This window comes from Ptychodera flava, chromosome 14, assembly GCF_041260155.1.
Source record: "Ptychodera flava strain L36383 chromosome 14, AS_Pfla_20210202, whole genome shotgun sequence".
Classification (NCBI taxonomy): domain Eukaryota; kingdom Metazoa; phylum Hemichordata; class Enteropneusta; family Ptychoderidae; genus Ptychodera; species Ptychodera flava.
This window is the reverse complement of record NC_091941.1, coordinates 12009319-12027068: the sequence shown is the minus strand read 5'-3', so window position 1 is coordinate 12027068 and position 17750 is coordinate 12009319. Positions and strand designations below refer to the sequence as shown.

The window sequence follows — 17750 nt, the reverse complement described above, 5'->3', positions numbered from 1 at the left end:
TACATGCTTACTGTGCTAATAAATAGAGTGCAGATCAACACTACAATTACAAACAGTCAGCAAACTACAATGTCCTGTCCAGAACTTTGGTAGACCTGACAACAGGTGGAGTATGAACAGTAAACTGAAACATCTGATTGTGCATGTACGCAAATGCTCCGAGACACAACAACATTGCGGATACACTGCAGGGAAACAGGGCAGCAAAAGCGCAGGTTTGATCTTTCATAGTTTGTTGATGACAACTTGTTTATCATAGTATACCCATCACAGGAATATTGTTCCTGCAATTGGACTGTATGCACTGTATATCAGTCTACATTGTTTAAACAGTATAATTACTGTAATACTCATCAAAATGAGCAGTGTTTTATGTACACTATCTGAACTGCAATTATCACTATAACTAATATCACTGCCATTACACTGAATTGCATTGCCCCTATTACACATGTAGCACAGGTAATTACTTTCTTTCCAGGAGAAAATTACACTTATGACTATTATTCAAATATTATTTCAACAAACAATTACTTCTTATGGTTGAAGTAGAAACTTGGCTAATTGGTTGGCAGGACAGTGGTTTTCACACAAATTAATATGTGACATATTGACCATCTTCACAGTATAAGATTTAAGATATGGGCATGACCTGTGAAGGATGTGTACTGTTCATTCTGATATCTTTTATCAGATTTCTATGTGAATTGAAAAGCAGAAGAACACACTAGGAATGGTGAATTTATTTGATGATGTAACAGGGGATATTGAAGGAAATATTTTAAAGCGGCAAAATAAATTGACGTGGTTGAATTTGCAATGTTGTTATCCAGTAATGACAATACCCCCCATTGAGTGCTTTTGCTAAAAATCCATTAGTATGATACGAAACACTAACGGCTTCGGAAACATAAAACTGTATTCATCTTTGCTGATCAAAATGGTTTTTTCTTTCATTTTCCAACTGCTATAAAAACATTAATTGTTAGAGTTTATTTACTGTTACGTAAATGATGAGTTCCACGTTTTCTAATGACAAAAGCCACAAAAAAGAAGAAAAGAAACACAGAATAAACAGAAAAAATCCCGATTAACATGTAAGTATTTGACACGTAAAATGTATATACCGGTATCATATATAAACCTGAGTGTAAAGAACATTATCCTAAGCCAGAGTACAAAGAATGGAAAATTTTAACTTGAAAGATCTCTATACACGTTGCAGTTTTAAAGTTCCTTTTCCTGTTGCACAATCATCTCTCATTTATTATTTACAATATTATGAGCTACACAGCATCTTTGAATTTCACTTTTGGGAATAAACACGATCACAGCAATGAAATTAGGATATTTTTATGACTTAGGTAGGCAGAGCCCCCTAGGCATAAACAATTATGTTCATCTTTTTCAGAATGCCTCTGGAGTCTAGTCAAAATTTCTTTTAGATGATTAATTTCCCCGCTTTTTTTCTTTTCACATTCCCTGTCAGGAGTTTGTGGAGAAATTCTTGTTTTTTTGAAATGCTGATTGTGTCTGATCTATCAACATATCTTTCCAATCTACAAGGTTTTTTTCCGTTTTACTTAATTCAAGGTTTGTATATGTTTATAGTCAGGGCTATGAATTTTTGATGAACACTGATGAAATTTCTGAAATTGCCACAATGTGGAAAACAGTTTCGTTTACAATTTGAAGGATATAATGAGGATAGTTCTGAATGTATTTACACACCAGTCGAAGACAGGTATTCTTATTGATGCCGACATTTCACACTATCTGGACGTTTCAAAGGGAATGCTGTGTTATTTTTACCTCTGTTGTTCATGGCAACATTGACAGCATAAAATCATCATTGCATATAAAAATAATGCCAATTATCAATGAAAGAAATTTCCTGTTTGGTGGAAAGAGGAGGGAAGCATGTCTTGAGACAATCAGTAAATGAATCCGGTGTAGATATGCTTCCTCTGAGTTCCCCATGATCTCACCACTACTTCAAAAGTATCAATGACAGAACTTGAGTGGAGTTTTCATTTTGCATGCTATTCCTCAGCTTCTGTATACATTTAATATGTATTGCTCAGGCTGAATGTGGGGATAACACTCCCTGAAGCTATATGGAACTATGGACTGTGTAGCTTGTGAGAGCAATGTTTGATATCTGATTAAAAGAAATCACCACTTTTTATTTTTGATGATGGTGGAATTGATAGAATAAGTTCGAAGATCCGGGACAAGCTTTAAAGGTATACTGTCACCTATTCCAATTTTGCCACAGTTAGCATGGAAAGAGAAAATCTAACCAATCACAGATTTTAAGTGAGTGGCCGCATTTTAAAAACAGCACCCTCACATGGGCATTTTGAATACCAAGGAACGCCCCTTCGACCATATATGGGCATATTTAGATTACAGGTGACTGTATACCTTTAATAGATCAGCAGAGTTTAACCCTCATCCTGCCAAGTTCATATTGACAATATTTATTCATTTACACTTCCAATCATCAGCTAAGATCCTCAGAAGAATAATTTCAATTGGGACCAAAATGCACCGAAAAAATGACTGAGAAAGTCACAATTCAAGGTGTAGAAAAAATTTGGGGAACCATATTTCAGCATCAGGTTGAGTTCGTTAAATCTATCAAAGGCACAACATATCCGATAACTTGCATTTTCACAAAGTCTTGGAAAAGATGGAGGTCTATGAAAACAGAGATACTGTAAACACTATTTTTATTGACAAAACCTACTATCACATGTCATGCCAACATGTAAGTTTCAGCTCAATACCATTTTGTATGGACTCAGATGGTGAGAAAGTGGTAAGCCTAGCAGGATAAGGGTTATTATGCTTGTAATGTTATCTACAAAATCATACATGCACACGCAAATACTTACATGCAGAGAAAAACAACCATGAATGTGCATTCATTGTATCTAATTGTACAAGACCATGAAACAGGACAGTAGACACTTCACAGATGATCAATCACAAGAAGCAGAGAAAAATCTTTATCCTTCGCACACTTCATAGTTTTGAAGTGAGACTTTGTCACAAGAGAGGACATTGCTCTGTGGTTGAATCAACACACTTAACATTGGTGGGAGGAGGATGGAGACTGAGTTTTCAAGCAGCCAGAAGCAAATGTATGAGAGCATATGAAGCACCGAGCACAGATGTACAGATGTCACTCCGGCTTGTCAATTACATCATGTACATCAATCTGTAGTGTTCTTGACCCTATCACCACTTTTGCTGATTAGTTTTATCGGTCTAGATTTATTGGTATAATGGGACTGCTGTAGACAGGGACAAATTATAAACCATGGCTATGATGAGTTAAAACCTATCTATGGAAAAGTTGTGTGGATTTTGACAAACAGTTGTCTCCATATTCTATTCAGCACCAGTGCCATGCAGTTTTGTGTATTATTAAAAATGTCCACTGATATGCTTCTGCATTGAAAATGCCACAAAGCACATCAAGACCTATAAAAGGAGCACACGCACTGCACACTGTCTTATATAAGCTAGTTCGGCAGGTGGAGGGAATATTCTGGTCTCCTACATGTACAGAACTGTAGCAGAAGCAAAATAGATATCCAGTTACTCAAAGATTTAACAATCTTGGGCAATAATGTCACATTTATGAAATTGTTGCTGTTTATTTGCACAGGCTGGCTTTGAAAGCTGAATATTTTCTCTTCATCTGATAATTCCACTCACTATGCATTTCATTTTGAAACACCTGAACAATTTTATTTCGTAGCAACTACGGACAGTAGATTTCACACATAAAATCATCTCAGACCTGTATTTCCATCAGCTGACTGGGCAGAAATTCTTGAAACGCCAGGCAATCTAAGTTTTGTAATCCCACATCATTCATCTCCATTCAACCTTTCAGACTGATCTCAAAATTTATTGGATTCCTAATACATTGATTGATGTTACTTCCATATCTGCAGGGGATATCACCTTTTTGGTTTTTCCTGACACATTAAACATCGCGTTGAAACTTCCTGTGTGCAATCTCAGTGAAAATAGCCACTCAAGACTCGCTCGTGACACACTGCTCACACCTTTGTATTACAATAAATGTTCATATTTTGTTCATTTACATTTTCATCGCCACACAAAAACTACTGTCTACCTGAACAAAATTAATTTTTTTGCACCTGGAACTGCCCCTGAAAGGATCTAAACTTGCATTGCCCTGCAATATATCAGGGATGGTCTGATGGCTGTTTCACACGAGCAGACTTATCACAATCTACATCAGCAGGAGAAAATGATCTGTGACAGATACTTTCATTTTTTTGCATTTTTGTTTTTTTTTCTCTGTAGGATATGGACTGATAAACTGACACCACTGAATGCAATTTCAATTATTTGAGAGCGAAAAAAAATCACACTCGATATTTTCCTCTCATACAATCCTAGGATAATTCTGGCTCTTTAATGCCATGCAGCAAATGATGTGCTTATGAATTTGATTTCATTGTTAGATTTAAATCTTAACAATTTCAAGACCAAAATATCAAATCTTAGCACTGATCATGGAAACTATGTTAGATGAGCTCTCCTATCCTGCATCAATTTTGTCATTGGTGTTCAAACATCACAATTAAATTCTTAGATGAATATCTGATGTTGATTAGGTGCCATCTTGCTGAGCGCGTATCACAGACATCAGAGCAGAATGATAATTTGTTCATAACTCCCTCAGATATGTTGACACGTCTCAGTTCTTCACCTCTCAACTTACGTTCATCTTTTTATGGTGTACATAACTTATTAGTGCAGTCTACATGCACTGTAGTTCACAGAAGGTCTCCCGACACATGTTATAACTTTTATTTCACAAACACGGCAGAACAGCTGCTGATGACTTCCACAGCTCAGCTTGAAAATTTTACAAGAAGTTAGGGTTGTGCAAACTTCAAAAGGGAAGGTTTTCAAAATTATATGTGAATATTATGGATGTTTGCTTGCTGAAATGTACAGTAGAATGCACTTCAGGAACAGATATCCCAAATCTTAAACTTTTAAAATACTTTAATGGTACTTTACTTTGGTACTTATACAACACTTTAATTGTACTTTAATGGCTTGTGTGGGCTAATTTTAACACTTTCACCACCATGGTTGGGCCCAAACCCTCTGTTATCAATGGTGAGTGTGGACCTGTTTGCAGGGAATTGGGTTAACAGGTCAAAGCTCTTGAAGTAAATTAAAGCTTAATAATCTCAGTTTTGTGAAAATCAAAAATGTAATTATTTCCCATAGAGTAAACACAGGGACGGTGACCATTTTGAATTTCAAATGTTGGTAGATAGTCTAGTACCAAAATTTGCAAGGTGGGTCCTGATTTTTTTCTTGATTTAGAAAGAGAATACTCTATTACATTTCCTTCAAAAAAGTTTGAGCAAAAGTTTAAGGCTTTAAATATCCAAGCAAAGTACTACCTTAAAGTCTGTGTATTCTCTTCAATAAGAATGAAAACATCAGGGGGCACTTGATAAATTATTCCTGGGAGAAGCAAAATTATCTCAAATATAATGGTACTGGATGTTCAAAATGGCTGCCATTCTTAGTGTTAACTAGATGGAAAAAATCCAATTTGTCAGTTTAAAAAAATTACTGAGAAAAAAAACAGTTTGTTTTTCTGTAAGGGTTTTACAATGAGGCCATGCGAGCTCAAGGCCAGCCAAGAATTTTGAAAGTTTGACAATCCATCCCTATGGCACTGTCTAAGTAAATGACTAGTACTGTCTATATTGCACGTAGCCTGTTTTCAGCTCACCAAGAGAAGCTATCCAGTGGTATCCAAAAAGCTTGCTGAACAATTTTAAAACTGTGTAAAACAAGGAGCCGCTTTTTTTTGGGTGGTAGCAACATGACTGGGAAGCTGACAATCTGAAGTATTTTAATTCGGTGAGGTCACAGGGTGTCCGTAATCATTCCGATGATTGTAATTTGATCAGTGTCCTCACTCTAAGGGTTGGCTCATGTTAGTTTGTGTTCATCAAAGCACAGCTAACATGCATTTACACAGCACTGTTTACACTGGTACTGCCCTTTCACTGTAACCATTGACCTTGATTTCATAATACCTGGTATGATATGATTTGATCTGTATAATAAGATGAAAATCCAGATGAAAAGGTTGATAATTTTAATACTTTTTTTTCTGTTTTTAGTAGTTTTTACATTCCTTAATATAAGAGGACCCTGGGGCAGATTTTGGTTTACCAGGGATCTTGTAATTTGGAGTTTTTACTCTCTTTAAAGATGAAATAAAATAATATGTGCAAAAAGCTTCATGGAGTGGCTGAGATGGTTTTTTTTGAAAATCCCTATGGGCTTTACAGTTGAGCAAAACACACTGGTGACAGCTGCATCTTTTCAAAGTGATTAAAAATAAAATTTTAAAATCGTCCAATCATTCCAAATTCTGTCCTGATGCTAACAAATAAATGTGAACAACAAAGTGTTCCACTTCCACTGGAGACTATTGCTGCTGACAGGGTTAGGGAAATAAGGTTCTGAAATTGTTATCTATCTGCATAATATATATATATATATATATATATATATATATATATATATATATATATATATATATATATATATATATATATATATATATATATATATATATAAATGTATATTTTTACTGATATATATTCACAGCTACACCATTTGGAAAACAACAACACATGATAAATTGTGCCTAAAAAGTTAACACAAACCTCATGAATTCACAATTCATTTTAATACAAACTATTACACACATTGTAATGGACACCAGCAGTGAAAATGCCATTCAAAATCTAAAATGCCTTTCAGCCATGAAGGTCAGCGTATGATTTTATTTATTGCTGACTGACATTCTTATTTACAATATATTTATACATAAGGAACATGGTAGAATAAAATAGCATTATGAACTCCAACGATGATGATATCTAAGTGTAATAAATTTTTTAGGTTGTTTTACGGGTGAATGGAACATGGGCCATGATAAAGCATGATTTCTGTGTAACCTAGCATTTAAGGAGATCAATTCACATATATGCAAGTGCTTCCTATTGGAATTGGTCAGATAAATATTAGCAATGGCAAGCTATGCCCAAGGGGAAAACGTGTTGATCAGATTTGGTACATGTTATTGGGCACTTGAAGTGATAATTCCATGAGCCTTACGGCGTTTTTAAAACTCATATGCAGGGATTGAAAACAAATTGTGCAAAGAAATAAATCTGCTGACAGGTGAGTGGTCCCAGCATCACAGAAACCAGCGAGGATTGCTCTTGGAAAAATACAGCCATTGCAACAGATCAGCCTTTTAACCCTTTGAGCGCCAAATTCAATTTTTGTCTCCTTTAGAAAATATACTCCAGTCAATATTTTACAGCTTTTTGTCAAAATTTTGATAACAAACTGTAGCCAATGAAATGTAATGTCCATTTGGTCCAAAATTATCAAAAAACTAAAGAAAAATTCATACAAATTGGAAAAAAAATATAGCACTAAAATTTTAGTGGGAACAATACAGCACTCAAAGGGTTAATACGGATATCATATTAGGGTAATGAAGTGTGCTAGTGCTGCTGGATAATTTGTCTAACATAAGCAAAGGATACAGAGCATAGAATATCCTTTCTAGGAAACACTATAACTCAATTATGCTAAGTATATCAAGTAATACTACCCATCTGGGCACATTTTATGAGCTATTGAGGCGGAAAATACTTGAATGTTCAAGATCATTTTTTTTATGTTTGCTTTTACCACAGGTGTACATTACATATCTGGGCAGTGATACAATTTGAACTATAGGGTTCATAGGTAACTTTATTAAATAAAATAAATATTATCTCTGATATACTGATGGTATTGTTTTTAAAAAGCCATCACCCAGAGATTTACGCACTGCACTGCAAGTGATATCAGCCAGACACATAGCGTTTGAACAGTGTTGCATACATGCAGTGTAACATTTTAGAAATGATATAAATGCTTTTCAGGGAGCGGATTATTATCAAAACTGTTCTGGGATCAGAAGTAATTCTAAACAGCTAACTGAACGGCTCTCTTGCCTGAAATATTGCATTGCCTTGGCCCTTTCTTGTGGCAAACTATCATCCCATATTAAAGCAGCTTCACTTCCTTAGCAACAGACATCGTCAAAGCTCGTTCACCAGATGAATTGGCCTGCATACACGCTAAAATGTAGTTGCAAGAGTTAAAGTGATCGTGTGGCTCAAGCATTTTTTGAAGGACAACTCTTCAAAGAGGTAAATTGAATAGTTTGAATGAAATGATCTGAAGTGGAAATTAAATTATCGATGAAATGAAAATGATAAAACATATTAACTATTTATATTGTGTGTACTAACTTTACAGACACTTAAATAACACTGGCATACAAGTGTAATTTACATTTTGATATACTAGCTCCTTCTCAGCTTAAATTTTCCTATCACATATGAAACTGCTCTCAGGCCAAATTATTTTTCCTTTATGTGGACGATGAACTGTAGTTCACCATCTACTACATCATGGGAAATTAGTCTTCTTGGTGAGTGAATAACTTGCAGAATTGATCTCTTTTCATTTCATTGATGTGATGGGCTGGATGAATCAACTGATGAATTCAATAGAAATATATTTCTCCATCTGTCTCGTGGTGACTGTAAAACCCCTGCTTGTGATGCGTGCAACTTTCCTGGTCATGCTGAGAGTTTCTTCAGTTTTTTTGTGGCATGCAGAAATAAGTAGAGGTTCTTTGCGATCAATGAAAGCAAAGTCTTGATTGTGCCACTCTGTTTTCCACACTCAGTATTTTCTTTCACACATGAATGAGTGAGCCATCCTCAAAAAGAGATCATTTTCACGTCTGCTTGGCACCGGATGGAATCTAAATTATCTCACACATACACATGCAACAACGTGTCTTGGCATGAACTTATTTTGAAACTGAATAGAGAATCACGACATTTTGGATAAGAGATTGCTGAAGAATATTAAACACACAGAGAAATTTGTATGGTTATTTCTGCTTAAAAGTTATATATGCAGGTATGTATGCCATATTATTGAAGTAGAGTGGCAAGTTATGCTGAATAATTAATTTGCTAATCATATTGTAACCAAGGGTGTGATCATATTGCACTGCTCCGGTAAAAGAAGTGTACTGTACTAAAGTTGATGGTTATTTGGAGTAGCGAGATATTTTGTGTGCAAACTTTTGTATATTTGCAATTGTTAAAACACACACAATGACAGATATGTTATCCAGTATAAACATATCATCAAACTGCATGATTTCAGCCCTAAATGCACATTACATAATAAAGCAAATGAAGCTCATGCATAAAACTACTACATCTGTCAGAATTATTTTGACAAACAAACAAACAAAAATTATCAACACTGATATATAACTAAATTATCTCCACCAGTAATGTAATGAAAGCCTTGCAATGATATTCCCTCAAACATCCTGACCAACTGAGCCAAATGAAGTATTTGCCAGTGCATGAAGAGTTTTGTTGACTTTCCTTTTGGTTTATTTTTCACATTGCTACCTATCTCTAAACCTTCTGTTTTGACTTTCTGACGAAACAGCACAAAATTTGAAATTTGTTGTCACTTCATAATATGATAAAGATTTCCGCTATCTTGCATTTATGAAGCAAATACCAAAAAAATGTCCAAATCTTATCTGTGTTATTTTCATATTTGTAGGACATTGAAGCATGGCAATGGCTAAGGTACTAAAAGCCTAAGTTATGAATTAGATATTGCTACTTGCAGACATTGGTAACATGACTTGCAAACATGCCAAAAAACAATGATCCAAAGTAGCCTAATCTTGTTCCCAGAGATAACACTGAATGTTTCTTAATATTTAAAAAGTATTGAAAATCTTATTTACTGATGCTTGAAATTAAAAATGGCCGCCATCCCTATGTTAACTCTATGGGAAATTTTTTTTGATTTTCACAAAAAAATAAACTGGTGAAAACTTTACTTATTCCATGAGCTTAAAAATGAGCCCGCACAAGCGGTAGATCGGAAGAGTATTATGAAAGTAGAGCGAAACAGAATTGCAAAACTTTAAGAGTCCAAATACCTGCCTCTGAGGCACATTCTACCTTGAGAGATTTGTACTCCCACATGCAACCTTGATAGAAAAGAAGGCATTGATATTACTAGTATTATTTCAATTGAGATATCTGTCATCAACAACAAATAGACAATATGATCAAAAGAAACAGGTATTAAATATAAATCTTTATACCAGTAGATAATCTGTTTCAGGGTTGCTGCTAGATATAAATCAAGGTTTTTGTTCACAAAGATGATTTGTATCTTGCAGTAACATATCTTCAAGGTCACTCAACTTTGTTCAGTAAAATGTTCCAACTTCCTTAATAAGTACATATTTTATATATGACCTATGTAAATGTCTTCTTCATTCTTGCATGGCAAACAAGGTATAAAATCTGATGTCTAAAATTTGAAAGGCAATGAATGCAGGCACCTTTTATGACTGGAAGAAAAACTTGAACATTTTACATACATGTCCAGATTTTCTGAAATGATTTTTCATACACAGCGCCTGCTTGCAATGTCACTCTTCAGCTGAAATATTTACCATGCAAATTGCTTAATTTATGCAAGTTGCACACACAGAATGTCACAAGATTTTCCCGTACTTTTAATGGTTGCACGTTTTCATGTGTGATGTTTAGACTATCGGTATACTACAATAATCACTATCACATGCACACACGGATATCACACTGTAGACAACACACATACATGGCTATATCATCAAGCAAAAAGTGTCAAGTACATCAAATCGAATGACAAGGACACGTGTACAATATTACAAAAACACAAAAGAGCAGTTACTGTATATATAAAGAAATTACATAAATCAGGCCAACCAGAAGGTCAGAGATATATTTGCACAAAAATTTCCTTTCTTTTAATAAAAACGTGCATACAATTGATAACACAGATGAAAAATTGTTATAGTGAAAATGCAATAATGAATTCTTTTTCATAACACTGTATAGTATATGTGAAACCCTATTAAATCTTTATTATGCAGATAAACCATCATTATATAATTCATACCAAGTATTATAATTACATTTTATTGCGGTGACCTATGGATTCACAATCGTGTAATATTTTTTACATTAGACATGCAAATAAGGGTGCAGAGTCCCATACACATGCAAATTCAGGAGTTCACCTGAACTTTAACTGTTACTGTAATCTCTCCATTAAGGTAGTATGGACCTTGAAAGTGAAAGACTTAAACATTTGCTCAAACTTTCCTCAATGAATCTTTCAAATGTACTCTTTCAAAATCAAGAATAACAATCGGGGTCACCGTGCAAATTTTGGTACCAGAGAAACAAATGACCCAAGATTTAACAATATTGAAATTCAAAATGGCTGCTATCCCTGTGTTAACTCTATGGAGAAAATTAAAAGTTTTGATTTTCGAAAAACTTGTAAGATGATGAAAAGTTTTCACACACCAAGAGCTTTAAAAAGAACCCCACAAGTGGTAGATCAGAAAAACTGTAAAAGTTTGAGAGTCTGAATATCTGTCCCTGAGGTGCGTTTTACCTTAAAATTTTATTTTTCACTTCACATTATGGAAGTTGTGACAACTTTATTACAGACAGTTTAACAAATAATTGTAAGGTTATAGTAATCACTTTCAACGTAAAAAAACCAAAAAGCTCACTGAGCATCCAATTTTGGTGATGCCGCAGTACTCATTCTATACATACAATATATCATCATAAAATGACTGTACATTGGATGTGTTTGATTAATGAAGGAAAAAATTGACACGCATATGTATGGCATTGTATACTGTTTTTGTGCTGGGTTTGAAAGAAATCAGTTTAGGAAGGTGAGGACCACATCTGGGGACAGGCCAAAATACCTTACCTTAAAGGCACATTATCATGAGACAAAAACATACATACATACATACAGACGCCACCGACTCACCAAAAAGCTCTTTTTGGTATTTATATACATACCAAATAAGAGCTAAAAACCACCAATAATATTGTAAAAAGGAACTAATGTGCATCTGTGGCACTTCGCAATTTCCTTATACAAAGTTTAAACAAAATCAAATCAGATACGACAGACATTGTGTCTTAGACACAACAGTCTGGATCAGACTTTGTAGGTTCTGAATTTGCAGGCATACTTCAGAGTACTCCCAAAATGAGTATCTTACAGCATTACCAGCGGCTTTAAAACAAAATCGTTTGGTAGGAAATGGCCAACTTGTGCCGCTTTTGAAGATAAGTGTTGTAGTGTGTTAATCCTTTGTGGGAATTATCGCACAGTCATGACATTGACGACATTGAAATGAAATGGTAGTCGGGCAGCTGCACCAAATCATACAGTCAAACTGGCCTACACATCCCTCTGTCAGAATCTGTTGATCTTGTGCTTAACATGAAAGAAAATGGTGATGGTATGACTTTGAATAACATAGAAAGAACCAAATCTATACGCCTCCGATTCAAGATTTGATGACAGGATATTAAACATAATAAAATTATTCTTGTGCTTCTTACAACATTTGTGTATCAGATTTATTGATGAACAATATCTTTTTGGGGAGGGCAATGATTGATGGGGAGGGAGGGAGATCCGAGGGATAAGTACTCACAGCGGTTGGATCTTCAAAGTCAGGCAAGTCATACAGCATGAAGCTAATGAGACTGGTAGCAATTACCAACAGGGGTACAATCAGCATGATAAGCCATGGGTAGCGAGATATCACCATCGAATAACTGAAACAGAATAGAGACAAACAGATGTAATCAGAATTCCATTACTTGTGCATATCAATTGACCAATCAGACAATCACGCATATCATACAGGTGGCTGCATGGTTGATAAGCATTTGACAATAGTTAGAGAGCCAGTAATTCTAACTTTTGATGATTTTTTCAATATTTTTTTTAAATGTCGACCAAAATTTTTTGTTCTACTCTCCAAAGCATGTTGATGTACATGCTAGGTTGACTAGCTAAATAGTGGGTGTTCAATATTCTTTTGGGAGTAGAATAAGAACTTGCAATTGACATTCAAAATTAACATAATGAAATAATCATCAAAGGTTAGCAATACCCTTTAAGTTTGCCAATGGGTTAAACCCGGAATTTGAATGGACCACAGTACAAACATAACCATGTGCACAAATGCGCATAGAAATACATGTGTTTCCACTAGCATTCTCACATGTAGGTTTGTTTGTTTGTACCGCTATCATGTGATCTTTTGGGGATCGAGTCTGTTGGACACCAAGAGTTCTTTTCATTCCAGAGTGGAAAAATTGCCCATCTTCATATTCAAGCCTTCACGGTTACTCTACCCACACGTGGGGCAGAGTAACTTTGAATGCAATTTATACCAGGTGCATATGCAAGCGATCAGCTGAAAGATTTTCTAATGAATTTCAACCTAGCTCGACTTGACACGTTCAATCATGATTTGATTTTTTTAGTAGCAATTGATAAAATAAGAAACACAAGTATTAATAATATGGAACAACACTTTGTCACTAAACAGGCTTTTCAATCCCCTTCAGATATTAAATCCTGGTTTTAAACATTCATTTCAGCACAATGTCTTTAATTTCTCTTATAAGAAAGAAAGTACAAAGCCCCCACCACACATCTGCCAATAATACAAGGGTTGTGTGCAAGACTTTCTGCATGAATACTATTCAGAGGACTGAATACATTGAAGTGACTATGGAAAGCCTTTACCAGCAAATCACTATTATTGGCCTGATGATTGGATACTTTTCATTTGCCAATCGTCAATCCCATGAGATAAATTGACAATTTGGCCTAGTCAACATATGCGGAGGCTGGACCTCTGATTGTTTGGCATGGTACCGTATACTTTTTAGACCTTTTTGAAGTTTGCCTAAATTCTCACTACCTTAAGTAGTTTTTGTCTTGTGCTAGGGGGCAAATGTACATGACATTGAAATGCATTGTGGGTAAAAAGGTGAATTCTCACCACAGCAAGAGTTTCAGATAGTGATCTCATAAATATGTCAAAAGCAAATTTAATTGTTGACAAATATAAAGGTAATAACAACCACGTTACATATCATGACTATGATCAAATACTCAGGTGTTTATTGAGGCGTGGACCTGTTCAAGCTGTATTGGTATCTGACACATATGTACTTCCTATGTAAATAAATCAAATATATGCACACCCTCTTTTCAACAATGATGTCAAAATCAACACACAACTAACGAGATTAACCAAAATAAGCGACAAGAAATTCAAAAGTTATCGCTGAGAGCAGGGCGTACCCTCGGCAGCTGCACAACTCTATCTAGTTAAATACACATGTGCATACTAATGGTGGTATATGATAGTTCTGGCCCTGCTGAGCGCTCGGCTACATTATCAGCCGCTGATTCCCTTCCTCAGCAACCCTGACATGTCTGCCGCTAAACAATGGATTTGCCTGTACCCAGTGAGTACGGTATACAGAGGTCATTGTTCTTCAGTCGATCATAGCAGCCTTTGATACCAAAATATGCACAAGGTTGACAGAGTATATCATCACCATCAGAGACATGTTCAAATACACAAGGAAAAGTATAAAACATGACAAAATGGACAAGACTGAGAACAAGATGGCGTCGGTTTTGCTTCTTGAACTCACATTTAGTCCTTTCATAATGCGCATACGCACATGGTAACTATAGCAAAATTAACTAATAAAAATGAGCTAAAAATGGATAAAAGTATTATTTAAAAACAATACAAGCAATGCATCACCACAATATGTGGCATGTGCAAAGCCATCATATTTCCATTGGGCATCTGGTTAAAAGGACCAGAAGAAGGATAACTGCAAATTTGGTATTCAATTAGTATTAGAAATAAAAGGAACTAACACTTGCCAATATTTGAAAATCATCCCTTTGTTCACTCTACGGGGAAAATTAACTTTTGATTACACAAACTTTTTTTATTTTCACTCAACACACTTCAAACATGAGTCTAACCACGCAGTGTACCAGAAAGTATGATTTGAGAGTCTAAAAATCCCCCTAGGGTCCTTTCTACCCTTACATATGACCAAATCCTTAGGATAAATTGAAAGTAAATTGAAAAGAACATTGCAACTACCTGGTATCTGAAATTAATATTTTTGAACTCTGTGAACTCTGGGAGGAGACTACCTACAATTTAAAAATGTTTTCTTTGTATGGACATGAATGAATTACAGTCCACTGTCAATATGCTGTGAAAGAGCTACAGATAAATTATCATCTTTTTTCACAACAGAGATGTTCACAGCACAAGCTGTGAATTGAATTTCCAAAGAAACATTGCTGAATCTTTTCAGATGCTGACTATTTTCCTGGCTTATGTATTGTTCATGTATGTATTGCACAGTTCTCACTGAGCGGAACTGATGAAAGAGAAGAGCATACATTTCCTTTCACTTTTATGAACCTCATGTCTTTGAAACGCCGCAAAATATCACGCTCAGTTTTTTGGTATAATATCTGCCCCATTGGCTTATTGTCAAAAGCATGATGTCATTGTACTCACAAAATAATACACTCATAAATGGTTTACTTCGGTAACAAATGCTTTTATTGCCAGCAGAATGTCCCTACAATCTGTGCCATACCATTTCTTCCACTGCCTATTAACCTTTGGAATTTCTCTGTATTTTCAGGTTCTGAGTAGCAGATTGCAAATTTATGTTCATGAAGCAGACGACTGGAAAGCTCTATATTTTTGTGAAAGAGATTATTTCTGCGTGTGTCAGGGCAGGCAACCAGCCAATTTTTGAAAAATTTAAATTTACATGTAAACATGCAATTCAAACATATTTAGAACAAAATTAAAATTTGGGGAGAAAAATTGCAGGTGTTTGTAACTGCCCTTTGATGATGATTTGGAAAGTCTCCCTTAACACTCATCAGCTTTTCCTTATCAACACTCCTCTTCATGAGATCTCCCTGCATCCCCTCTCCCTTCTAAAAACAACTCTCAACTACCCTTCCCCACCACATAAGTCCCCACCGTCATCTGTTTGCCACATACTTTTTTCCTACTCATGAGCAAAATCCCCAAAGAAACTGAATTTCACATCTATCAATTTGGCCTTTTTAGATTGCCGGCAGAGCAAGAAAATGAACTTTCCCTGCCCCTAAAGATGAAATATTGCCCCTGCTTATTCCTCCATTTCCCAACTGATTTTTGAAAATTACCCAACCACCTGCCAAAAAATTGCTTTCAACCACGACTACCTTTTTACACAAACAGTTTTATAGGGTGCCCCTGATATTTTAAAACAGTTCTGACATTCGTAAAATTAGCTATAATTTTAAACTACTTTTTCCACCATTTTTCTGATACCTGAGTTTCATTTACTAAAATACTCATCTTTTGTGCGGAAACATTTGTGTGGAGCACCTGTAACCTGATATTGCATGAAATATTGTCATTTACCAAGTTCATGTAAATCATATTTCATGATCACTTTTATTAATGGCAAGATTTTGGATGATTATTTGCTGGCAGTGCAGACATTTGTTATTATAGTGAACCCTTAACCATCTATTACAGTATTATTTTGTAAGCACAAACACATGTTTTTATCATGCAGACATACAGACGCCACCGACTCACCATATAAGCTCTTTTTGGTATTTATATACATACTAAATATGAGCTAATAATGGGCAAATGCAATCTGGAATTTTACAAAAAAAAAGAATGTGATAGTTCAAATAGTTTTATCATTATTAAAGACATTAATTAGGATAACCTAAATGGCATTGTTATGGCCTGTTTCTATTTGAAACAGGCTTGCAAAGAGAGAGACATTCTGATACAGTGAGTTGTCAAGACGAGTCGCGCTATATCACTTTCAAGTTGTAATTTCTGTGAAGATGCTAAACCACTTTTGTATATTGCAACTTAGTTTTGGATAGTCATTTTTCTACAGAAACTTTCGTAACAGCTGGGTCACTGCACTATCTTCCATATGGCATGAGCCATATTTCTATACAGCTGGAACAGTCATAGAAAAAGAGTCTACATACCAGGTTTTACATGAATTCTGTAAAATAGTCATTCAGACAAAATTAGATTGTCATACCACATATACAGTCATACATATTCATTGAGACTATATTTAGGATGTTGATTGTAAGGGGTCTTGGGTATGCATCAGAGATCAAACTTTAAAGTTATCTGCACATATGGCCACTCAATAATATATACTAGTATGGTGTATGAGAGATTCCAGTTACTGTGAGCCGATAATGTGGACGGTATGGAACAGGTGATATTTAGATTACAACTGGTGTACAATGGCAGAAATGATGACAAAATAAATAGAAAATGAAATTTAATCCTACTAGATTACTCACTATTTATTCAGGAGAAAAGCCATGGGGGCATGCTAACCAGTTGTTTCCAACTGTATTGTTATATTCAAACATGAACATGTTTTTGAATACAACCCTGTGTATAATGTAAACTATTGTTAGCATCAATGATCAAAGCATTCACATTGAGGTGTATATACCTGGTCTTGCTAAACAATCTTTCATGTGTGCGACTGTGAATTTGGTGAAATGACACCAAATCTGCAAGAGCCCTATAAAGAGCCCTATATCAC

At 35.2% G+C, this 17750-nt stretch overlaps 1 protein-coding gene across 4 annotated transcripts in view; it reads right to left on the bottom strand.

The window, feature by feature from the left end:
* LOC139149369 (protein dispatched homolog 1-like) overlaps nt 1–17750 on the bottom strand; it is a 152178-nt gene that overhangs the window by 44484 nt on the left and 89944 nt on the right. For all 4 annotated transcript variants that reach the window (XM_070721096.1, XM_070721094.1, XM_070721095.1 and 1 more), the window contains one exon: nt 12737–12860. In XM_070721096.1, the coding sequence (XP_070577197.1) occupies nt 12737–12853 (117 nt within the window). In that variant the 5' untranslated portion in view covers nt 12854–12860. The remainder of the gene's footprint in view (nt 1–12736; nt 12861–17750) is intronic.